The sequence below is a fragment of the Madurella fahalii genome (genome assembly GCF_045866475.1).
Source record: "Madurella fahalii IFM 68171 DNA, scaffold_2, whole genome shotgun sequence".
NCBI lineage: Eukaryota > Fungi > Ascomycota > Sordariomycetes > Sordariales > Madurella > Madurella fahalii.
Window position 1 is genome coordinate 7,064,995 of NW_027263972.1, and position 22,594 is coordinate 7,087,588.

A 22,594-nucleotide genomic window follows, 5' to 3' on the forward strand; every position below is an offset into this window, starting at 1 on the left:
TATATCATACCAGGTCAATTGATAAGAACAGGTGGGTATATGCTTCGTACTAGCATATTCTAAGGCATTCGACCTCTTGCGCAATCTCTTCATCCCCTTGGCTTCTTACGGACTCATCTCGACCGCCCTCACTCGGGCATTATATTGTAATAGTAGGTCGGGTCATAATGCACCCGGACCTGACTTTCAATGTTCTCCATCTCATGCTTCGATATTTGCGTCAGTCTGTTGTTCGCGCACTTGAACGACGATACTTTCTTGCTCACTTCTTGCCAAGGTCTCGTAAGGCCTATCATCCACCGGTTGTTTGACTTGACCTGTAAGGATCATGTCTCATCAGTGTATTGCCCTTCCCTCAACTGCGATCACCAACTCACCTCCACCCGCCAGTTTCCAGGTCCATAAACAGCGTCCAAGTATTCCTTCAACTTGTCTGGATCGTTGTACTTTTGCTTCATCACTTTCTTGTGCCAAGCCATCGTCTAAAATGATGTTCACAGGGCCAAGTGACTTTTAGCGTCGTTAACAATTGTTTGAATTTGAGCGGGGAAGCGGAATCAAGCGACGGATCATCACGCCTAACGATGTCGTGATGGTGGTGTGCAACAGTAATCGGGTAGCAAAAACTGCAGTGCACCCGACACTGCCACCTCCCTTGACCAATGGGGAGGCCTCGGGTGGATTTATATGGCACGGCTTTCTGCGGGGTTGTCTCTTGACGCCTTATAAATGGCTGCGTCGCGGCCTGCGCGAGTTAACTGCATCTCGCCTACTCGTTCCCATTTGCTCTTTTGCACAGCCACTCTCCTTTTGGTTAGCAACATCGAACGAGTTACATTACCTTTTGACCCGGATTTAAGGGAAAGATGGATTTCTCCGGCCATATTCGGGATATGTCGGCCCACGATTTCAGCACGTTCAAATATGCGGAACGGCAGGCGGTGGTGGTACGGAGGTACAAGTCTAAGGTGTGAATTCCAATCATAGGCCATTCAACCGTGTGCTGATAATAGAAAAGGATATCAAAATCGACCGGCTAAGCGGAAAGGATCAGTGGGACGATTGGTTTGCCTCCGTATGCTTACTTATAATGCTACACTTTCATATCCGTAGGCAAGAACAGTTTTCTAACCGGGTATACTAGATAGAGAGAGAAGTGGATGAAAATAGAGGAGCCGCAAGTTACATTCTGTAAGTTAATTTAAATGTCACTCAAAGCTACTCGACTTTGGGAATGAAGACGATGCTGATAAGAGGTGGCAATTAGCATCTGTAGCCGAGCCCCTGATGTATCTGAAGGCCTGCCCGCCCCTGTGTCGTATCTACCATTCACCGCAGGGACCTGGCAAAAGCTGTCAAAAATGTTGCGCGTTCAGCGGAGTATAACACGGACAATCGCGAGGCGAGTTGCCTATTTCTCATCTATCCGCCGTAAATTGCAGGACGACCACTCTAGGCTGGAGATCAGTAAGTTCGAATAGGGTCACTCCCGGCAATCACGTAGTCACTCAGCTTATAACTTACCTTCTTATTTGGAGCATACACTGCCCGGACGTCTGCCGCATTTCCCGACGACATAGCTTTTTCTAGTAGATACATCACCACCAACAACACCAGTTACGCCGTCTTTTATGGATGCAACGAACGACAAACGCGGGACATTGTAACCAGCTTACGATCCGCGCCAAACGGCGTCGACCATCCACTGCTCTGCGTGGGCATATTTACAGAGCTCGAACGTAAACGTCTCGTCAACTTGGCTGAGGATCTCGTGGACAAGTTCACCGTCAATTCGGACACCTTGGAGAACCAGTCATGGAACCTGAACACGCTGGAGATGCAGGAGTCGCTCGCCATCTGCGTCCGCAGCCGCTCGCTGATGGACCAGATCCGTTCCGTCAAACGTCAGCTAACCAGGGCTTTGGACGAAGTTGCCCTACTTGGGCAAGAGGAGTGGCTGTCAGCTCCGGCTATTGATATGGGAATGCTGGTCAAACAAAAGATTGTCGATACACTGGATGAGTTTGAAGACAAGATTGACGAGTGCAACATGATGGCTGAGAACCTGTCATTGGCCATGCAGACTGTGAGTCGACGGAGGATTGCATCGGACTAATTGAAGAGATGGCTCACCATCTATTTTATCAGGGATGGAGCCAAATAGCCCGCGAGGATTCTATCGTCAACACTCAACTCGCAAAAGCAAACACAACGATTGCCATGGAATCACAGATTGAGAACTCGCAGATGAGGTCGATCGCCGTCCTCGGAATGGTCTACCTACCACTATCGTGCGTCGGGGTACGTGAACCTCTACCCACTCTCTTAGTATTACTAACTTCCTGCTAGTCTATATTCTCAACCACGATCTTCAATTGGCGACCCAGCGACGGTGAACCCGTCATCTCCAACTACATCTGGATACTTCTCGTCATTTCGGCTGGGTTGACTGGGTTGACGCTCTTGGCTTGGCACTTAACGACAAAGCGTGAAAAGACGAAACAAGATAAACGGAGCAAGAGTTTCGAGATCGAGCTGGATCGCATAGCATAGGGCAAATCTCTGTAAATATTATTATTATTCTTCCTACTCTGCTATGCCCTCTATATAGGGGGTGTTGGTCCTTCTGCTACTTATTGTACAAGGAAACTGTACCTCGAAAGCTGGATGAAAACCTGCACCAGATACTTTAGGTTCCTCTGCTCTACAAAATCCGGTTGGTTGCAAATGCCAGAGTAGTGAAATGGTGCAGAAACACACATCTACACCCACATACCCACCAAAAACAAGGGGGAGGGCAAAGACAGCCAAATGCCAGACAGACAAGATAGACAAAGACAGACCAGGCGACACCACTACAAATCGGGTCTCTGCAGCCTAAACAAGGTCAAAACAACATATGCAGATAGAGCTCCCTCTGATCAGAGGGAGATCGCTTTGCACGCAAAGAAAGCTCGTCAATTGAGCTTGCAACAAGTATAAAGAAAAGTGCTGAATTGATTGTCCTGTCTAAGGAGTACCGACCAGGACAGCCCTACTTATGGTGCGAAAGAAATTGGGCCGACGGCAAGTTCCAGCCCCCCCGAGGCACCATCCTAGCAACTGTGTCCCTCTGATCGGAGGGACCCTGCCCTCTAGGGACTGTTTTCCCCAACTCAGTGGGTCCGGTAAGTGGGTACATGAACTTAATCAATGAAATCGGCTGGGTGTACGGATCGCAGAGCAATCCTTCAACAACGGACTATCTAATCTATATATCTTATCGACACGTGATATCTGTCCATCCCGGCGTCCTCAGATACCGGTATCACCGACCCTGGGATAATGGATGGTGAGGGGAGGAAGAAATGACGGTGTGGCTGATACAAGTTAAATTGGCAGGTGCATCGTTCCTCGGCTCCGCCGCCAAATGAAGAAGCGCAGTCCAATGATCCCGGCGCTTTTAGCGAAGCCATGCAACATAGACCAGGCGGTGCCTGAATAAATCCTCATGGTGCAGCCGTGCGGTTTAATTTCAATGCCAACCCTATTGCTTGTATGTATTAAACCCCGTTGTACACGACCTGATCGATTCGCCCACCTAGTTGGGAAGATAGGTAATTAAGGCACTTCGGCTTCTCGCCAGCTTTGCGAACCTCGATACCCAACCCCAATATCTCCGCAGCGGGGGTGGTAGCCGTATTCCCGTTCTGGCAAGATGAGCTTCGGCGTGGGAGTGGGCGATCTCGCCCTCGTCGCTCGCTCCGCCTGGCGGCTCTACAAAGCCTGCAAAGAGTCCTCCGAGGACTTCGCCCGTCTGTCCACCGAGCTCCTCTCCCTGCACGCGGTCCTAAACGAGACGCACGAGTTTCTGATAGACAACCCCAAACTGGATACCTCACGGCGCCACCGCCTGTCAATGCTCTGCGACCAGTGCAATGCTGCGCTTGAGGGGCTGGACTCCATCGTTGCGCGGTACGAGAGTTTGGGCACCCAGGCTCAGCGGACGTGGGACCGGATGCGGTTCGGACTGAACGACCTATCGGACGTTAGAGAGCGGTTGGTTTCAAGCGTAACGTTGCTGACTGCGTTTAACACGGCCATGATCAAGTACGTACACTCATGACTACATGTGGTAATTAGGCGGAGAGAGTGTCCGACATCGCCGAGCATGAGGGTGACATTAATCGCACGCGAAAACTAACTTACGCTTGTTCCAGCTCTTCCACCGCACGCATCGAAAAGAAGCTCAACAAGTTCTTCGCTGAAGTCCAGGCCGGACTGCGCGAGGGCTCTGTCGTGACGACCGAGGACGTGGCGCATGCCATCGAAACGGCCGACGTATGGGCCGAGTTCCGCCGTGAGATAGCAGACGTGGGTATTACCACTTCGGCAGCCGAGGAGAATCACGAGTTTATACTGGAGAAATTGAGGGCTGCGCTGGCTGAGGGAGCACTGGACGAGCAGGTCGCGCCCGGCGACAACTCTACACCGAAGAATTGGGATGGCAAGTGGCCGTCGCCCGTGCCGCCGAGCGACTCTGGCTACGCCAGTAAAACGTCATTTTCCGAGAGAGGGAGCATCTCATCTACCATCAGTGCGGCGAATCAAGCTTTTGAAGCGGAGCTGCGGCGACAGCGGACCGAGTGGCAGCCCGGTATTACGGTCGAATATTCCCAGCCCGGGTCGACAGACAGGCGCATGACCAGCGATCCTGGCGCCACCGGTTCGTCGCCGCTGAGGGTGAAGAGAAGTACGAGGCCGGTAAGGTTGGTGAAGAAGTGGTTCGTGAACGAGACGGCGATCATTCAGGCAGCTAGCGACGGTGATGCCGGACGGGTAGCTGAGCTAATCGGCTTGGGGGTTGATGTTAATGCAAGGGATCGGTGGGGGTACGCTTATTTTCTCGTTTCCTATCCTTCCCCCTCCCCTTCTATTTCCTCCGCCCAGCGCCTTTTTGGCATGGTTGATTATTCTCTTGGATTTTTGGTTTGGCTCGAAAACCTTAACGGCTACCTTACCCGGATGGTGAGGGGAATGGGAAGCAAAGGCAGCGACGGATGCTAACTCTAGAAAATATAGCTGGTCGGCGCTTAGTATGTGCGGCTATAGTGGGAACAAAGCAATTGCTCGGATGCTCCTCGATCACGGTGCTGATCTCGATAATGTCGATGTGGACGGCGATACCCCGACGACTTTGGCAGCGCAGAGGGGCCATGCTGAGCTCATCATCATGTTTGATGAAGAGAGGGCGGTCCGCGATCTGAAAATCAGGGAATCTGATAAGGAGGCTCCAAGAAAGTAAGGTTGATACAAATGAGCCCTCAAATCAGTCAAGCGCTGACACTCTTATAACGTGATTAGGGTTGAAGTACAGGTTGATTCGGTTTGATTCACCGCGTTTTGGTAGCCTATGGTAAACTTCAGAGCGTTGGTATTTCATGTCGGCTTGCCTCCCTTATCTGTCAATCCTCATTTCCATTTGCGTCTGCCTTTTGAAGAAGCCGGCGAGGGCGATCCAGTTCAGATGCAATGTGGCGAGACCCATTAACAGACCCCTTCGTGGTCTTAATGCAGTTAGTAAACTGAATTGTTGGAAGTCCGAAGAACTACTTTACTGCTGTAGGAAATGAAAGACTAGCCTAAATACATACATGAAATGATCTGCAGAGCTAGCTGTCTTTGTCGCAGAGCTCCGCAAGCACTCTCCACTGTGTTGGCTCAAGCTCAAGTATGAATTCATGAGGTGTAGTTACTTAAACCGATTAAAATGCGAAACCCCTCAGTTCCATATTACATCTCTCCTGCCTACGTAGCGTGTTCAGGCTTTTCTGCGCTATAAAGGCCCGCAATCTTCTTCCCAACCGACTCGCCGCTTAGATATGCCCCAGCAACAGTACCACACTCCTCAAACGGCGCGGCATGCTCGCCGCAAAACCAAAGCCGCCGATCCGGACATCCCTCCCGGAAAGCTAAGACGTCTCGGTCAGCTGCTTCGGCGCCGACCTGGAAGTTGCAGTAGCTCCCGTAGCCATTCAGCTCGTCCTTGAGCCACTCAGTCGCTAAGATGGCTTTTGGTGTACAGCTGGCATCGCCGGCGAGATACCCCGGTAGACGGGAGTAGTAAGGGCGGAAGAAGGCGTCAAGGAGCCGGAATCGCTCCTCTCTCGGCTTGCCGTAAACCATGTTGACAACATAGCGTGAGCAGTCCCCGTACAGATAGAAAAGGATAGTGGGGTGGTTGTTGGGGGCTTTGAAGGTGGATAGGTCCCAGGCCTCCTGTGGCCACCCCTCGGGGTTAGTACCGGGAGTGTAGGCTGGAGTAAGCCAATTGATGTAACAGGGGAATGTATTGGCGGCGGGATCATTGTTCCAGAAGACGGCTGGAAAGGTGATGAATACCTTTTCGAGCTGCGACAGCGAAAGACTGTCGACTGCCGAAGAGAGCCGACCGGGTAGGGAGGGGGAGAAGACCTCGAGATGGTGGTGCTTCAGCCAGCCGAGGGGCGTTGTCATGACAACCTCATCGAATGTGAATGTTTCGCCGGCTTTGGTCCCAATAACGACTTTTTGGCCAGGGGCCCTTAGTTCGTGAGTTTTGACAGAAGTGACGAGGGTGCCGAGACGGATGGTCGCGCCCTCGAGGGCAGGTTTGGCAGCTCGTTGGAGGATGGCCGAGTAGGTAGACTCGACAAACATCTCTTCTGTTACCTTGTATGTCAAGATCGTATATCCCAAAAGGTGATGATAGATATGCATACCTCCGCCGCAGCACTCTTCCATCCATGCAAATCTCAGACTCTGCTTCCAGATGGGCACGCCCACGTATGCCCCGAACATCTCGCTCATCTGCATCAAGAGGCCGCGTTCCTTCTCGTCAGGCATCATTTCCGTGGCTTTCCGTTCCACAAAGTCGTAAAGCGAGTCTCGGCTGGGGATATCTTCTCCCTTGTTCTTAACGTGGGCTTCCTCGCTAAACTTGAAGGCCAGCTCAATTATTTCCCATATTAAGGTGGAGAGCTTGTCCGTCAAGTCATCAGAGAGCGGGTTTCCGGACGAGTCATAGATGAGTTGCTTGTTGTTCCAGTAATGCAGCGGAGTGTCGGTGTCAGAGGCGAGGGCATAGATAGGATGCGGTTCGTCAGAGTCGGTCCACGCGTGGATCCAATTCGGACCTCTGAGTTAAGATCAGTATTTGGGAGTATTCAGTCGCCCTTCAGATATCTCACATATCAACAGCGTAACCAAGCTCCTCGGACTGACAGATCTAGATCGCACGCTCAGCAAATATAAACTGGAGGGCCTTAGGAGTTCAGGGTGAGCGAACTCTACCACCAATCCTTTCCCGCGCCTCTAGGATGGTTACCTGGAAACCGCGAGATAGGAGGATGTCGGCACATCGAAGGCCTGATATTCCTGCACCGACAATGCAGACATGTCGCTTAGGGATATGATTCTCCATTGATAGGCAACGGATGCCGCTTGGAAAGGAAGCCATGCGAAGAGCACAATGTCCCGTGGAGTCCAGGAGCGCCAAACTGAGTTTGCGGTGGCGCAGCTTTCAGATGGTCTCGGCAAGGCGGTGAAGAACCTGGAGTTACCGGCTCTACTCGTGTTTGTCGGATTTTGGTTCTTTCGTTCAAAAACTGGGGTAATGGGAACGTTTTGAAAAAATGAGATGGGTCTTGCTCTGTTTTATGCCGCTATTTCAGCCATGCCCTAAAGTCGCTCATAGATGTAATACGGAGGGGGGTCCAAAAATGCCTGTGGCTCTCACACGCATATTGGGCGGAAATTAACAGAACACGATTGGTTCCCCAAGCCGTGTTAAACGAAGGCACTCCACAAGGCGGTGTTGTAGCTACATAGGTACCTAAAAATCTCTGTAGCATCGCATAGGGATTGGAGGCTTCTTTGTACTTTAGGGTCCAAAAAGTCTTGCGCCACTGCCTCACCACTTTGATCAATCCACTTCCGCCGCCACTTACACATCTCGACTTCGGAATTTGACCGCTTTTTCGTAGTAGTCAGGATGTTCGGAATATCGAAGCCCTTTCTAAAAGAGGTTACAGAAGCCAAAGGTCCTTCATTCACGGCCTCCACGTTGCTAGGCTTACTAGGGGTTCAATTTCAGCCCAAACTACCTTAGGTTCCACTGCTCCACCGTTAACTGAGCTATCCAACTAGGTAGTCATCCACAACCTCGTCTACAGAGCCGAATCGCCTTTCTAATCGAAGCGCAGCTCAGGAAGACTACCCAAATTAGACGAGTGAGCCGTACAGCACCTTCTACATTAAGTAAATTTCGAGCGAAAAGATACTCTTATACGGTAGCGCTTACCACACTTTCAAATCTGGCCAAGGTAACTTAGCAACCGTTCTACCGTCTAGGTCGTTCTTAGAGCTAGTAGTAAAGCAGGCCGTCGGGCTCGCAAGAAGCTGCAGATCAACCAACTAACAAAATAAAGTGCCTATCTATTTACAAACGTAATAAATAGACTCTTGTTCAAATTGCACTTTTCTTATCTTTTCCTTCATTATTTCCTTTTATATCATTCCTGTTTGTTACGGGGTTTCCGTCATGGCCCCGTAACTGGTGACCTCAAGGGCGTCAGCCTTGACGTTGAGGTAGGCACTTCATGAACACTGGCATGATCTATGACAAAGTAAGATATGATGATGGTTGATTGAAATGAAGGTCCTCTGAGGACAAATCTGAGGGGTCTTTATAGACGTATGTGATGGCCCCTGGGCCGTCATCCCTGACGGGATGTTGTGAGGACCGGCTGAGCGGGGCCAGCGTGAGGCGCGGTCCGGAAGCCTCGGAGCCGCAGCGTAAGCGAGCCTCAGAAGCAACAACGGCACTAAGCTGGAATGGCATAAATAGCGCGTCAGATGAGCGTCGAAGGAGCGCACCAGCAAGGAGGACGACAAAGCAGCAGAGCGGGGAAGTAAGCCCTAGCGATACTGTCACAGGCATAAGAAGGAGGGCGGGAGACAGAGCTTAGGAGAGAGGCAGAGTTCAATGAGACCACCACTCAACCCCTAACGAGCACTCTGCTCCTACGTTGCGCGTGCACTGCTTGTACCCAGACACTCTGGTCTTACTACCCTTGGATCCTTGATCCTCACAGATGTGGGCCCAGATACTGCTGAGCAATGCTGGCCTCCGCCACGTAACACTTTTGGTATTCATTACCATTGACACATACACGTAGCAATTCTTCCATCTCTTTAGGAGAGTGGTTGCGAGTAATTGTCATATCAACGACCTCGGACTCCTTACCTTATAAAATGCGGAGTCAAAAGTCTGAGCACAAAGACCCCGCACCCAACCTCCTACATTTTGACCACCTCGATACATCTGGCCATATCTTCGTACAGGCTAATCTAGGTAGAAATATGATAGTATTAAATGAAAGCTCTGGTATTAAAGGTTAATATTTTGTATACCAACCCCTAGACTTTTTAACAGCACGCAAGCGCCAGGGCATAGTATCTATAAGCCTGTCAATCCAGGCCTGGTCGATGGCCCACCACGCCACTCACAAACACCTCGTGAATTCTTCGATATTCAACTCGTTTTTTTTTTAGTTCCCATATATCAGGGAACATCCTCCTCATATTTCGCTTTAGAGCTGCCTATATGTGTTCAATCGGATTTAAATCCGGGCTGTGTGCGGGCTATTCAATCTACGAAATCCCTCGCACTTGGAGCTACTCTTCCGTTGACTTAGAGACGTGAATCTTTGCGTTATCTTGTTGGAAGTGCCGGGTCTTATCGTAATGGGGTAGAAGACCTTCCTAGAGTGCTTTTTAATATGACTTTGCTGTGTAACCTTGCTGTTTTGCACTCTTGTCTCTTTCTATAATGATGAGCTCGCTCCTCTCCCCCTTCCAGATCATTCCCCAGACCATAATCGAGATATTGGCCTTTATATGGTCCCGTAGGTTAACAAACTACTTGTCCTACTTCTCAGAAGGGAAACGGAATACCCAGGTAGTGGGATTCGAGGTGTTATTTTGGCAGGAAGATTCATCTGAGAATATAGTTTAAAACAGTTAGTGATACTCAAAACCAGAGGTTAACTTCGTGTTACAAACCCGTAAGAACTCATCAATATTTTCAAGCCAATCGCATGCAAAATCGTACCTATCCTTTGCCACTTCCTTTGTCAATGGAATGCGTTTCATTGCTTTCCATTTATGTAAGTTGTGGGTACGTAGGCATCGCTTGATGGTTGACGGTGACACTTTCTTGCCTACCTCAGATATGAGGGCTTTTTTTGTGATTCGGCGGTTCCTTTTTACAAGCGACACGATATATCGCTTCTCCCGTCGTGTAAGAGCCTCTGGTCGGCCTTTTCTAACGTTGGAATCGAAGGTGCGTTGATCTTTCCAAAGTTGAATCGCCTTGCGTACTGCCCCGCGGGAAACGTCGAAAAGGTCGACAACCTGCTGTTGCGTTCGGCCGATCGCAATTAGCGTGCAAATGGCTGCACGCAAACCTGGCGATAGCTCCTCGTTAGAGGCCCTTCCAGCCTTCAAATCCCTTGCAAAATCAGCCAGATTGATAGCCATTTGCACAAGTTGTGGTGGTTGGAATATAACAGGTTGTGGGAAAAACGCGGTCGCAGTCGCGTTTTCGCGTTTAATTGAGTGGGGTGTCCCCTCAGACGCTAAACTCTTGAGCACGCATGTCAAGTAATTAAATCAAACCCCCGACAATCCTACATCTCGTTGACATCGGCCATTCCCCCCCAGCAACCCGCATCTCAAAAAAGGAGGAAAAAAAAAAAAAAAAAAATCTCAACAACATGCCATTCGATACCTTTCGCGCGCGACACATTCCGGCGCTCCTCCTCGCCTCGACCACAACCCTAGGCGGGTTCTGGCCCTGGGTGGACCCGCGCTCCGCCATCCTGGCATTCGGGTTCCCCGGGCGCATCGCCGACGCGCCGGCAGCGCACCCCGTCATGGTGCAGGGCCAGTCGCGCAGCACCATCCTCGGGCTGTTCTTCTGGGTGTTGTACTTCCGCCGGCGCTACGTCGAGATGGACGCGCTGATGGCCGTCATGGGGTTCTGGGGTGGTGCGGTCGATGCGTATTTGGTGTGGAGGACGGGAAGTGCGAGGAAGGCAGTCATGAGGCTGGTTACGCTATGGGGGTTTGCAGCGCTGGGGTTGGCGGGGGTGACGGCGGGCCTCGGGGGGGTGTGATAAGAGGGTGTGATGGGGGGAGAGTTGGTAGTGGGCTTTGGACATTTTAGCTTGGCCGGCGGTAATCCCGAAGCTCAAGACATCCCCTAGCCATGGGTTGGTTGGTTGAAAAGAACTGCTTTACGGAAGTGGTGAATTGATGGTTGTATACAGGCTGCCCGCTGATGCTGCTTCCTCAGCGGAGATGCATAGTCGATGGCTCAGGTGAAGGAATTCGGATTTACTAGATATGTCCCTCACCTTCCAAATCACCTGGGGGTCTGAGTTCCCTCTGTTGAGAGCACGGCTGTCCGTTATCTCGTCTGAATTATTCTTACCGTCTCAATCCCGTTTCAACCCCACCCTCTCGACCTTCCTGAGCGACACTAACGCTATCAAGCAGATCAACAGCATCCAGCCAAAGGCTGTCCAAAAGGCAGCCCTGTACCCATCCGCCAACGCCTGGGGCCCCGTCTTGTCGGCATGGGGCGACCTCTGCGTGAAGCGCTCTGCGACAATACCGATCAGCGCCAAGCCAATCGACGTCCCGAACTGACCAGCCGTGTTGAAGACGGCGCCGGCCAGCGCCTGGGTGTCATCCGGGAAGACCTCGCTGACGACGATGAGGCCGATGGAGAAGAGAACGTCGGCCGACATCTGTTACCGATCCCTACGATCAGCCTGCGGTTGTTACGGCCGTGCCACGAACGCGAAATCAAATTCTTACCGGCTGGAGGAGCTGCGCGGGAAACGCGGCGTACCAGTAGGGCCACTCTGGTTGGTTTAGCGCCATCAGCAGAGGCGCCCCGGCGCACAGGAATGACGAAGGAAGCACCAGGTAGATGGGGGAGACCTTGTGGATGAACAGGCCGGTGGTCAAGACGAGGAGGGTGGCGACCACCATGGCGGGCACCATGCGCAGCGACGACTGGAGAGCGTCCAGGCCCTGGACGTGCTGGAAGAACAGGGTGCAGAACAGCTCCATGGTCTGCATGACTGCATACGACAGCAGGACCATGAGACACACGCCCACAAACGACGTCTGCTTCCAGAGAGAATTCGGGATCAGAACCGGGTAGTGGCGGCGTTCGGCGATGTGCATCCATGCCGCGAACGCGGGCACCAGGGCAACGCTGACGGCCAGCATGGCGATGATGGAAGGGTTGCGGACCGACGACTCCGAGTTGGACAGCTGCACGAGCGCGTAGGCCAGCAAGGCCAGCGAGGTGGATGCGATCAACGCACCGGGCCAGTCGACCTTGGTGCGCAGCGCGCGGAGCGTGACGGGGTCCGCTAGAGCATCAGCTGGGAGGAGATAGAGCCCGGCAACGAAGAGCGCAGTGGTGGCGGCGGCCAGCGTGTACCAGCCCACGCGCCAGCCAACTGTGTCAATAAAGAGGCCGCCAAACAGCAAGCCGATGAAGTAGCCGAGTATTTGGCCGAGCCCGATGCAGGCGAAGGCGAGGTTTCGGCGGCGGCCGGACGCGATGGCGCGCGCCAGGATGCCGACCGACGAGGGCAGGCACAGCGCAACGGCGATGCCCTGCATGGCGCGGAACATGACGAGCTGGATGTTAGTGCGCGCGAGGCCGCAGCCGAGCACGAAGGCCGACAACAGCAGGTTGCCGACGGCAAACACGCGCTTGCTGCCCACCACGTCGGCGAGCACGCCGGCCACGAGCAGACACGCCCCGCTCGTGAGGCCGTACACCGAGAGCGGCCAGTAGCTGGTCTGCGGCGGGATGGACAGATCGGCGGCCATCCTGGGAATGGACGTCGTGATGAGCCCCGTCGACACGCTCGCCATGGCAATCACCAGCGTCAGCTGGCTCATGATGAGGTTGGCCCGCGGTCCGGACACATAGCGGCGGCTGGTCTCTACCGGCTGCGACGGGAGCTGGCCGGGTTCCGTTGGCGGTGTAGGGAGTTGATGGCCGTCGCTTGGTTCTTTATCATTCGACAGGCTAAAGGGTAAAGGCAAATCATCGAGCTCAATCCGCGTGGCTGTGGTTTGGGACATGATACCTGCCGGTGCCGGTTGAGCCGCGCAATCCTCTGGGTAGTTTGCGTTCACTTACTGGTATGGAGTGTCTTGGGTGAATATTTTCTATTCTCTCCTCTCTCTCTGAGAGCTGCATTTTATTGCACCGTGTGTGGCTTCGGTCGGGAAGGATCGGCTGTGTGCGTCATTTCCATGCACCCGGAAGGGCGTAGTCTGGGAAGCTACAAAATTTCCAACACCAAGGCAAGACTTGCGGCCGGGGTAGGTGGTTGGGTGGGGGCGGGCAACGGCAATAAAAATTCAGATTCAATACGTAAAACAACAACATTTGAACACTTAAGAGCGAAGCGTAGGTGAAACTACCTTCAAGTCACACAGCATTCAGGTCATCATGTAAAGCCAAGATTCTCCATATGAGCATTGGTAGGGTACCTACCTGATATTACATTAATTACATACTTCATATTTGCTATCTTGGGCGCACCCGCTTCATCATCATCATCTAGTCGCCACCGCACTTACCTGAACCCTCTCGGAAGCATGCTGTAAGCTTGGCCATAATAGCCTTCATCACCACGGCCACGGCCGTTGCATGCCCAGTCCGAATCGCGCCATCGCGAAGCCCCCGACGTCTCGGGCTTGACCTGCTTGTACTTGTGCAGATTGACAGACTCGCTAGAAAGGTACCTCGCCAGCAAGCTCAGCCAGGCCTTGGCCTGCGGGTCGTCGGGGATGTACATCAGGCGCCCGACGGCCTCGTACCAGACCCGGCCGTGGGCGGCTTGCGGGATGTCGCCGCGGTCGCGCTGGATCTCGGACAGGATGTACTTCCACTCGCCGTCGTCCTTGTTGCACCCGTGGGTGATGCGGGCGTACTGGAACCAGTGCGGCCAGAAGCCGGCGCTCTCCCAGTCGATGATGGCCGTGACCCTGCCCCGTTGCGGGTCGACCATGACGTTGCCGACGTACAGGTCCCCGTGGGTGAAGACAAACTTGCCCTTCGACGGCGGCATGGTGAGGTACGCCCGGCGGATGAGGTCCCCGGACACGCCAGCTCTCCGGAGACCCGGGAGGAATTCGTAATTGAAGATATCCTCGTCGTTGTCCCAAATGCCGAGGTGCCCGTGCACCGGCTTCGGGACGAAGACGTTGTGGAAGAGCTTCTGGCCCGAGATGGACTGCATCTTGCGGCTGGTGAATTGGCTGAGCCGAGCCATGTACTTGGCAACTTGCTCGGCGATGTTGATCTTGTCTCGCATCGACAGCTTGCGCCAACAGTCAGTGAGCGGTTCGCCCTTGATGCGGCCTTCGAGAATGTGGTGCCATTTCCCATCCTCCGACAACCATTCGGCGTAAACAAACGGGACAGGGACCGATGTGTTATCCGAGACAAAATTGTGTGTAGCCACCTCCGAGTTGATCCCGTATCTGGTCTTCTTGATAATGTAGTCCTCGCCGACTGTGTAGACCTTTCTGTCGCCAGCCTGATAGATGAGAACACAGTTCCTCATGTCAAAGCCCTTCGGGGGCTTCCTTGGGAGCTCTGTCGGCCGGTAACGTGAAGACGGCATGGTTGCAAGTGGAGGTGTGTGTTTCTCAATGCCAAGTGCTGGAGAAGTAGACACCGACGCGGATAAGGAACCACTAGGACGATTATTTGGGTTTGAGACATGTTTTTTATATTTCTTGGAGCATCAGGGTGTATGAGGGCGAGAAGAGCCCAGGGGGAACTTGAATTGTGTTCTCGAGCGCCTGTTCAACCAACATAACACTTGAAGCTTCTTTGATGACTCTGCACCCCCACTCAGGTCCTGTGTGAGACAATAACCTTGACATGACAACAAAGACATGGTGCTCGCTAGTTGAAGAAGCAACGTATTAGCCTCACAGGTCCTCGCCGTGTAGCGATTGTCATAGTTCGTCTTCTTACTCGTTCGCCGTCATTCACTCTTCTCTGTAGGACGGCGTTGGGATTCCCCAGGGATCGAGACCGTGGCAATTGGTGCCGAAGGCAAAGTTCGGGGTGAAAGGGGAGAATGGGGGAGCCGGACGGCCGAAGCGGGGAAGGCCATGGAATAGGGACGTCTGGTCCAGGAGAAACCGGAGAAATCGGGCATTTCGTTGCTGCGTCCAAGGCCGTCTCTCGCTTCGCTAGCATTCCCACGAGACTGAGGGAGTACTGAAGGGGAAGACACGGAAGGTTCTGGCATGACTTGGTCGTGGATGGCGCTAGACTCTGCCCAGCATGTTGCCATCCGACGAGGAGAAGGATGAGAGATGGTCTTAGAGCACGAAGGCGCCATTCTAATAGGTATCTGGAGGGTACTGAAAACTGGTCGAACAAGAGACGAGGAATTGAAGACGGTGAAGTGGTTCTGGACGAGACTGAGTTTTGTAGCAAGCCCGGCCCTCCAGACCGCGCTTCAACAATTTCGCAGGAGCTGAGGCTTCGGATAAGTGCGTCGGGACGGCTAGCTGCCCCTTGCGACAGGGCGGGCTCTGTTTGTCGCTTCGCCCTGAGACATTCTTTTTTCCTCTGCGCTGCATTTCGCGCTTTTGCAATAAGTCTCTTTGTTTAAGGGCGGCTAATCACTAAATGCGCGTAGTGTAATCTGACAAAAATTTCAGAGGTCGGCGGAGCAGAATCGCTGTCGTTGGCTTCAATCACCCGCTTTTGCCTACCGCATTCATCGAACGCCATCATTCGATCACATCTCAACTCTTCTCCTTCATTCCTTGATTTCCTGTTTGTGAAACACGCCTGCTGAAACATTAGAGCCGCGGCCTGTCGCAGTCTCGGGTGGTCACGATTGGGTGCTTCTGAGTCACTATACCTTGAATCTCCGGCATCCAGTCCGGCCGGCTCTTGCAAAAGAACTCGCCTTTGGGCGGAATCTTTTCGGGCTCATCCAACGACCCCCACATGACGTAGCGGAACTTATCAGCGGCAGCGTCCTGCGTCGTCAATGAGCATCGAGATCTCGCAACCTCGCAGGGTCAACGGCAAAGCGCCACCGCACATACCCCGTACTCGCAAATAAAGGCACCACAATTGTCGCAAAACTCCCTGGTCACCCCATTCTCCTGTTTGTACTTTTTGGGGCTGCCGCTCTCATACCGAAAGGCTTGGAGAGGGACCTTGGCGGTGAGGCCGTAGTTTGTGCCGAACGCGCGACGGCAGCTGTGGCAGTGGCACAGCGTTGTGCGAGCGTCCTCCGGCGACTCCAGGTCCAGCGAGTACTGTAGTTTTTTGCACACGCAGCGGCCTTGCATGTGAAGAGACATGATGGTGGCTGGTTGGCGTTGTAAATGATGGATGGCAATGGCGGCAAGTTGGGTTCGCTTGGCGGAACTGATGAAGAGCGCAGTGCGTGGTGCTAGCCTCGGAAGGAGCATGCTCAACTTTTATTATTTCCCATGTAGAAGTTTGGAAAACTGGCAACTTGACTTTGCTGGGACTCCATGATCCATCATTAACCGTGGTGGTTGCTCTGACGTCAATGACACGGTCCGTCTCGCCCCAAGGGCCATAGCAAGAGCCAATAGGAGAAGATCCAGTGTCCCGAGGTTAAGGGTGCTGAAGAGTAACGTATTCCAGGTGTGCAAGGTCCACTGAAACTTGCAAACGGCCAGCTAGGCGCCTTGTACTGTACCCCAACGGGCCAAATGGCATCCGCCAGTGGTGTTGCGCCGCGCCTCGCCCCTTTCTTTCAATCTCCACAGCCAAGCATTAGGGTCAAGAGGCATCGTGCTAGTGTACAGTACACGGACCTTATGGATGCAACGTCACTCAACATCAATTATATGTCGAAACATACGAGGGTCAGCAGTTCAATCGTGCCACTGGGTGGAAACAACGCCTTTTTTTAAAAAAAAAAAAAAAAAAAAAAATTATTTATTTATTTTTACTTTATTTTGTTATACTTCATTTGCTGGAGCCTGTCTTTACCGAGCTCTAAGTTCTCGGACGTCTTAAGTCATCTCGTAGGTTTCTGGCGCCTCTTCGTCCGTTTGTTGTTCTGGCGCTAAAACGCGCCGGAGGGCCCCCGCGTCAGTTGAGCCAAATGAGATTGCCGTATTTCCACGGCTCCACAAGCTGGAAATCTCTAACCAATCGAGACATGCCTGTAGATCTCGGCCAGGGCTGACAGAGCTAAAATTTCTGGGAGCCAGGGGCTGCACCGTTATCTTTCTTGCAGTCCTTCTGATCTTTGTCCCAAAGCTGTGCTGCATTTTCTCGCCGTGGCCAGAGTCTCGGCCCTTTCTTATTATCCCTGTCACTTTCACCTCCGTGGTTTGCAGTAGGAGGTAATTTTGGCCGCCTCGTGTTTTACAGTGGCCATAAGTTGATACTGTGACTCTCTTTACGTACCGACCGCCAGTAGCTGCTCGACCCAGCCCTCCTGACTCCTGCTTCCACTGCCCTCCGGTAGAAGCCCGGACGAAACGGCACAGTGGCACATTGCCCGCCCATCACTCGATGATGGATGATATCGTCTTTGACGAGCAGCTGACCAAGGCGGATCGCCTTGTCCTCAAAGCCTTGGCAGACGATTTGCGCGAACACTCGTCAGCCACAAAACATGGTATGCCCAAGTTACTAAGTCCTAGTCTATAATTAACTAACTTGTTCCCAACTGTGCAGCCAAGGGTCGGGATGACGCTACCATTGCGACCCTAAGCGCCATAAACGATCCAAAGGATGCCCATTTCGAACCAACCGTGTTTAACGGGTTTGACCTTGGCAGTATCCGGCTTCCCCCGTTTCTAGATGCGTGGCTGTTGCGCCCCTACATCCGCATGGCCCGGTCCGTTGTCCGCGTCGAAACCGACGTCGTGATGCTCAACCACCTCTTGCTCTACTTTGCGACGTCGGTTCCCAGCGCGGCTTTTCTCTTCTGGCGCTTCTCTTGGCTCCACGGCCTGCTACACATGGTCATGCAGGGCAGCTACATGGGTCCCTACACCCTCATGATGCATCAACACATCCATCAGAGAGGCATCCTTGCCAAGCGCTTCAGCCTCATCGACACTATCTTCCCATACATCACCGACCCCCTGATGGGCCACACATGGAATTCGTACTACTACCACCACATCAAGCACCACCATGTCGAGGGCAACGGACCCGACGACCTCTCGTCTACCATCCGGTATCAACGCGACGACATCTTTCACTTCCTTCACTATGTCGGCCGCTTCTTCTTCCTGATATGGCTGGACCTGCCTTTGTACTTTGCCCGGAAGGGGAGGACATCTCTTGCCGTGAAGGCGGGCTTCTGGGAGGGAGCCACCTATGTCACGCTTTACGCCTTGTACCGTCTGAATCCCCGCGCTGCTCTTTGTGTTGTCCTCCTGCCGCTGTTCTGTATGCGGATCGCCTTGATGACGGGAAACTGGGGTCAGCACGCTTTTGTGGACGACGAAGAGCCTGATTCGGACTACCGATCCAGCATCACGGTGATCGATGTTGTGGTAAGTATCTTCTTTTACCCCTAGGTGGAGCTCTTCAACAGCTAATGTCTTCTCTAATAGAGCAACCGGCACTGCTTCAACGATGGCTACCATACATCGCACCATCTCAACCCACTCCGTCACTGGCGTGAACACCCTGTCTCATTCCTCAAGAGCAAGGATACATATGCCTCACAGAACGCCCTCGTCTTCCACAATATCGACTACATGATGATCACGATCCGGCTGCTGCGTAAGGACTACAAGACGTTGGCAAAATGTATGGTGCCTATTGGCAATCAAATTTCCATGACGTTGGACGAGCGCGCCGCCTTCCTGAAGCGGCACACACGGAGGTTTACAGAGGAAGAGATCCGGAAGAAGTTCTCAAAGAAATGAGAAGTGATCCAACGGTCTTGAGGCTTGATGCCGGCGACGAGTATCACAACTACGTCGTAAATGTGTCCGAATCATGAGGAAGACCGCGCCGTACTATATATAGATCTCTTTAATCCACATAGATATTTTGTTTCTTACCGGACAGGCGGCGGCAGGTAAGATAAGAAAACTTCAGAAACAGCCAAAGAAAAAAAACAATGCCCAGTAACAGGATTGAACTGTTGACCTTCGCATCACCAATTATAATCAGGATTATATTAGTACGACGCTCTAACCAGCTGAGCTAACCGGGCTTCTAATTGGCGGTGGCTATATCGGCTCTCTTGTGCAGAAGCACCCCCTGACGTATTTTTGGCTCCAGGGCCTCTCAGCCCCTGAGCGCCCCGAAGCTGATCCCTCCGGTTTGATAATGTCTTGGGTATAATTAGAAAAGCTTTTCTCAACCTAGCGACGGGATGTTTTGGCGGGGTGAGATGTAAAACCTCTGTTCGGAGAAAGAGCAAACGGCTCCAGGCTTATCCGCTGGCACGGAGAAGGTAATATCGCAAACGGTAATCGGCCACACTATCCTTAGGAGCTCGAACTGCTGTTAGATGGACTGTTGAATGTCTAAGAACAGCTGGCTCTACCGTCGTCAAGCACGGAGACACGTGAGCTTTTGAATTCAATCATGTAATTCGATGGCTACAGCTTCCCTCATCACCGCTTCGTGACACCATCCCATATGCCTTATCAACCCACACGTCGACCACAATCACACCGTCAAAGTATACTCAACCCAATTCCCATTCCCCTCCGCGCGCGGATAAAACTCCCACCGGAACGTTGTGTTCTGGCCCGACGCGATCACCGCATCGACCGCCGCCCTCGTGATCATCACCCTGTCATGGTCAAAATTCCACTGGCTGAGATACGTCTGTGCAACGAACAGAACACTCGTTAGCGCTCATCCCCTCGGTTTAGGTAGGTGCCTAGCTAGCAAAAGCAGCAGTAATCAGCGCACTTACCCCGCGCCCTTTCTGCAGGCCGCCCAACCACTGCGTCCAATCGTCCACCAGGAACCCGCCGTCTGCCTTGGTGATCTCGACCGTCGCCGCCCGGTGCAGACCGCGCCACTCGACGGGGATGTTCAGGTCCCCGTCCGCGGGCGCGTCCCGCGCGGGCGAGGACAGCGCGCTGAACCGCGGCACGTCCCACTGCACCAGCTCGATGCGAGTCGGCGCGCCCGAGGAGAAGGTCACGGTGATGTTGGCCTTGGTCCCCGGCGAGGCGGTCGCCGAGAGGTACTGTGCCAGGAAGGAGGCGTGGAAGGTGAGGGAGGCGTCGGCGTCGGCGTCGGACGGGGTGTAATCTCTGCCTTCGACCAGCCTGGTGGAGCCGATGGATAGGGGGCCGAAGGTGTTGCCGTTGAGGAGGAAGGGGAGGGTGTGGTCGGTCGGCGTGGTGCCGGCTTTGTTGAAGATGTAGGCGGAGCTGGCCTGCGTCATGGCGGCCGGGTCGGTGGTGCTGTCCGGCAGCGAGTTGGCCTCGCCGGCAGTAGCGTGCATGATGATGTCGATGGCGGTCTGGTCGCGCCACTTGCCCGTGGCGCGGTCGAGATTGTCGAGGCCGTTGTCCCAGAGCACAGGGAGGATGTCGAGGGATTTGGCGGTGCGCACGACGTGGTCGAACCATTTCCACCGAGCTGCCGGCTCGAGGTGGACTTGGGACGCGTCGAACTCGCCGAGGACGATGGGAACGTCGGTGAAGTTGCCTCGGACAGACGAGAGCTCGGCGGTTACGCCGGCTTTGTCGGCGTCGGAACCCCAGATGGTTTTGCCCCTGAACGTGTGTTAGTAGCTACATAAGCTGAGGGGTGCCAGGCTCCCTTTAGCTCACCAAGCATTGAAGACGAAGTCATCTTGTATCAAATCAGTTAGCTATCGAGCCGGCCTAAGAGATTTCAGGGAGACAAACAAGGGTTGTAGAAGTGGAACTGGAATGCCCAAGGATTAGTAATGTTGGTCGGCGCCTTGAACCAGTGCATCTTGTCCGCCCCCATCCCTGGGCCAGATAGGGTGATCACTCTCTTTGTATTAAACCCCCCGGTCTCGGTTAAGGCTTGCAGGAACAAATCATTCAGCTTCATGAGTTTTGCGCCATCCTCGGCATTGTTCCCCGGGGGTTCGTTGATGGGCTCGAATGCAACGACCTCAGACTTGCAGCACAGCTTGTTGGCGATCTGCAGCCACGAGGCATGGAACTTCTCCTGAATCATGGTCAGGTTGGCGCTGGGTTGGGAGACGTCGGCCCATGACCACGAGTCTTTTAGCCAAATTCTAGTTAGCAATTAGGAATAGGTAGGGCACGGATAGATATACCGTGGTGCATGTTGGTGATCACGTAAAGCCCCCTGGATGTGGCCATATCCACTACATCTTCGACACGCTGCAGCCACTTCGGGTCAATGGACCAGTCCGGAGAGCTGCTCACATAGTGCTCGGCATATGTGACTAGCCCCGAATGTTAGGAGAGACAAGCCTCCGATGGGCGGGCGGAGTTCCATACCCGGAATCCGCACAGATTTGAAACCTGCAGCCTTGACATAGTCTAGTGTGGACTCTTGAAAGCGAGGATTGTTCCAAGAGCCCTCGTCAGGCAAGGCATCGAGTGTGTTGCCGATGTTCCAGCCTGGATTGGCTGCCTTGACCCATTCCTGGGCGGAGAGCGGCTTGAACGCAGCAGACGCGCAATCGCAGGCTGATTCCTGCAAGGCTGGTATCAGAATCTGTTGTGTTTTATGTTTTGAGGGGAAAGTGGAATACCCGTTTCAACCAGGCTGTGTGCCTGGTGGGGTTGGCGGACACCGAATGCGCCGCGACGAGGGCAATCGCTGCCGCTTCTAAAGCTTTCATTGCGAAATAAAGCAGGTGGTCTCCAGAAGTGGTAAGGGACTATGTCTGCTCCAAGCCGCAACTGAGGATGCTGAAATTCATTGTAGTTCAAGGTAGAGGTAGAGATACATATGGTGAAAAACGAGAACGGCGCTTTGCCCCTCAGGGGAATGTGTAACCCACAGCTCACTGCAACGTGGGCATGATTGCCGACTACCTTTCACAGCTGGAATATTAGTGGAGGACTTTAAAAAACCCATCGGTCCAGGCTCGAGGAAACGGTTACTTCGGAGCCCGATCCGCGGTGCCGGGTTGTGACAAACGGAGTTATCGGCTCCGTGCATCCTCCAATTCAGCCTGGATTAGGAGCGAGGATCCCACGATGATCAGCCATACTTTACAGGGTTCAGCTAAATGGTTAGCGACCAAGACGAGAATATCTCTCGAACTGAATGACGAACCGAATGCACATAAAGGGATATCTAGTACTAATGTGGGAAGGAGAGAGCTTTCCGTCAACTGGACATGCTGCCGGAAGCATGCGATGTAAACCCCAGCGATGATGCTGTATGACCAAACTGGAAACTAATCAGTATGGCAATCCAATTCCAGGATGGCATTTGTGTCCGTTTAACAACGCTCCCTATGCTGCCCGGCAGGAACCGCAAGGTACGGTAATCCCGCTTAGG

The 22,594-nt window shown here is 53.2% G+C and overlaps 10 protein-coding genes and 1 non-coding gene across 11 annotated transcripts; 4 read left to right on the forward strand and 7 right to left on the reverse strand.

Annotated features, from left to right (window-relative positions):
- Nucleotides 1-128: 128 nt before the first annotated feature.
- On the reverse strand, nt 129-479 carry MFIFM68171_04816 (uncharacterized protein; the record flags this gene model as incomplete). Its single annotated transcript, XM_071060236.1, has 2 exons — nt 129-317; nt 378-479. 2 exons carry the CDS (start codon nt 477-479, stop codon nt 129-131), a joined length of 291 nt encoding a protein of 96 aa, XP_070916337.1.
- An 882-nt stretch (nt 480-1,361) lies between these two features.
- On the forward strand, nt 1,362-2,553 carry MFIFM68171_04817 (Mg2+ transporter protein, CorA-like/Zinc transport protein ZntB (Fragment); the record flags this gene model as incomplete). Its single annotated transcript, XM_071060237.1, has 4 exons — nt 1,362-1,467; nt 1,539-2,086; nt 2,149-2,301; nt 2,350-2,553. The coding sequence occupies 4 exons, from the start codon at nt 1,362-1,364 to the stop codon at nt 2,551-2,553; spliced, it is 1,011 nt and encodes a 336-aa protein (XP_070916338.1).
- A 1,144-nt stretch (nt 2,554-3,697) lies between these two features.
- Nucleotides 3,698-5,284, forward strand: MFIFM68171_04818 (Potassium channel AKT1; the record flags this gene model as incomplete). The annotated part of the gene is made up of 3 exons (XM_071060238.1): nt 3,698-4,089; nt 4,200-4,871; nt 5,062-5,284. The coding sequence occupies 3 exons, from the start codon at nt 3,698-3,700 to the stop codon at nt 5,282-5,284; spliced, it is 1,287 nt and encodes a 428-aa protein (XP_070916339.1).
- A 503-nt stretch (nt 5,285-5,787) lies between these two features.
- Nucleotides 5,788-7,441, reverse strand: MFIFM68171_04819 (Amine oxidase domain-containing protein; the record flags this gene model as incomplete). Its single annotated transcript, XM_071060239.1, has 4 exons — nt 5,788-6,683; nt 6,741-7,156; nt 7,209-7,246; nt 7,307-7,441. 4 exons carry the CDS (start codon nt 7,439-7,441, stop codon nt 5,788-5,790), a joined length of 1,485 nt encoding a protein of 494 aa, XP_070916340.1.
- A 3,355-nt stretch (nt 7,442-10,796) lies between these two features.
- On the forward strand, nt 10,797-11,198 carry MFIFM68171_04820 (uncharacterized protein; the record flags this gene model as incomplete). Its single annotated transcript, XM_071060240.1, has 1 exon — nt 10,797-11,198. One exon carries the CDS (start codon nt 10,797-10,799, stop codon nt 11,196-11,198), a length of 402 nt encoding a protein of 133 aa, XP_070916341.1.
- Nucleotides 11,199-11,519: 321 nt separating this feature from the next.
- Nucleotides 11,520-13,197, reverse strand: MFIFM68171_04821 (uncharacterized protein; the record flags this gene model as incomplete). The annotated part of the gene is made up of 2 exons (XM_071060241.1): nt 11,520-11,834; nt 11,905-13,197. 2 exons carry the CDS (start codon nt 13,195-13,197, stop codon nt 11,520-11,522), a joined length of 1,608 nt encoding a protein of 535 aa, XP_070916342.1.
- A 500-nt stretch (nt 13,198-13,697) lies between these two features.
- MFIFM68171_04822 (uncharacterized protein) lies at nt 13,698-14,750 on the reverse strand (the record flags this gene model as incomplete). Its single annotated transcript, XM_071060242.1, has 1 exon — nt 13,698-14,750. The coding sequence occupies one exon, from the start codon at nt 14,748-14,750 to the stop codon at nt 13,698-13,700; it is 1,053 nt and encodes a 350-aa protein (XP_070916343.1).
- Nucleotides 14,751-15,908: 1,158 nt separating this feature from the next.
- On the reverse strand, nt 15,909-16,464 carry MFIFM68171_04823 (uncharacterized protein; the record flags this gene model as incomplete). Its single annotated transcript, XM_071060243.1, has 3 exons — nt 15,909-15,940; nt 16,014-16,134; nt 16,204-16,464. The coding sequence occupies 3 exons, from the start codon at nt 16,462-16,464 to the stop codon at nt 15,909-15,911; spliced, it is 414 nt and encodes a 137-aa protein (XP_070916344.1).
- A 1,198-nt stretch (nt 16,465-17,662) lies between these two features.
- Nucleotides 17,663-19,032, forward strand: MFIFM68171_04824 (uncharacterized protein; the record flags this gene model as incomplete). Its single annotated transcript, XM_071060244.1, has 3 exons — nt 17,663-17,765; nt 17,825-18,654; nt 18,715-19,032. The coding sequence occupies 3 exons, from the start codon at nt 17,663-17,665 to the stop codon at nt 19,030-19,032; spliced, it is 1,251 nt and encodes a 416-aa protein (XP_070916345.1).
- Nucleotides 19,033-19,230: 198 nt separating this feature from the next.
- On the reverse strand, nt 19,231-19,325 carry MFIFM68171_t58. The gene is made up of 2 exons: nt 19,288-19,325; nt 19,231-19,266 (listed from the first exon to the last, which is right to left on the reverse strand). It is a non-coding gene; the product is annotated as a tRNA-Ile (tRNA).
- Nucleotides 19,326-19,786: 461 nt separating this feature from the next.
- On the reverse strand, nt 19,787-21,926 carry MFIFM68171_04825 (uncharacterized protein; the record flags this gene model as incomplete). The annotated part of the gene is made up of 7 exons (XM_071060245.1): nt 19,787-19,948; nt 20,040-20,853; nt 20,911-20,932; nt 20,989-21,336; nt 21,393-21,524; nt 21,580-21,778; nt 21,837-21,926. The coding sequence occupies 7 exons, from the start codon at nt 21,924-21,926 to the stop codon at nt 19,787-19,789; spliced, it is 1,767 nt and encodes a 588-aa protein (XP_070916346.1).
- Nucleotides 21,927-22,594: the final 668 nt, after the last annotated feature.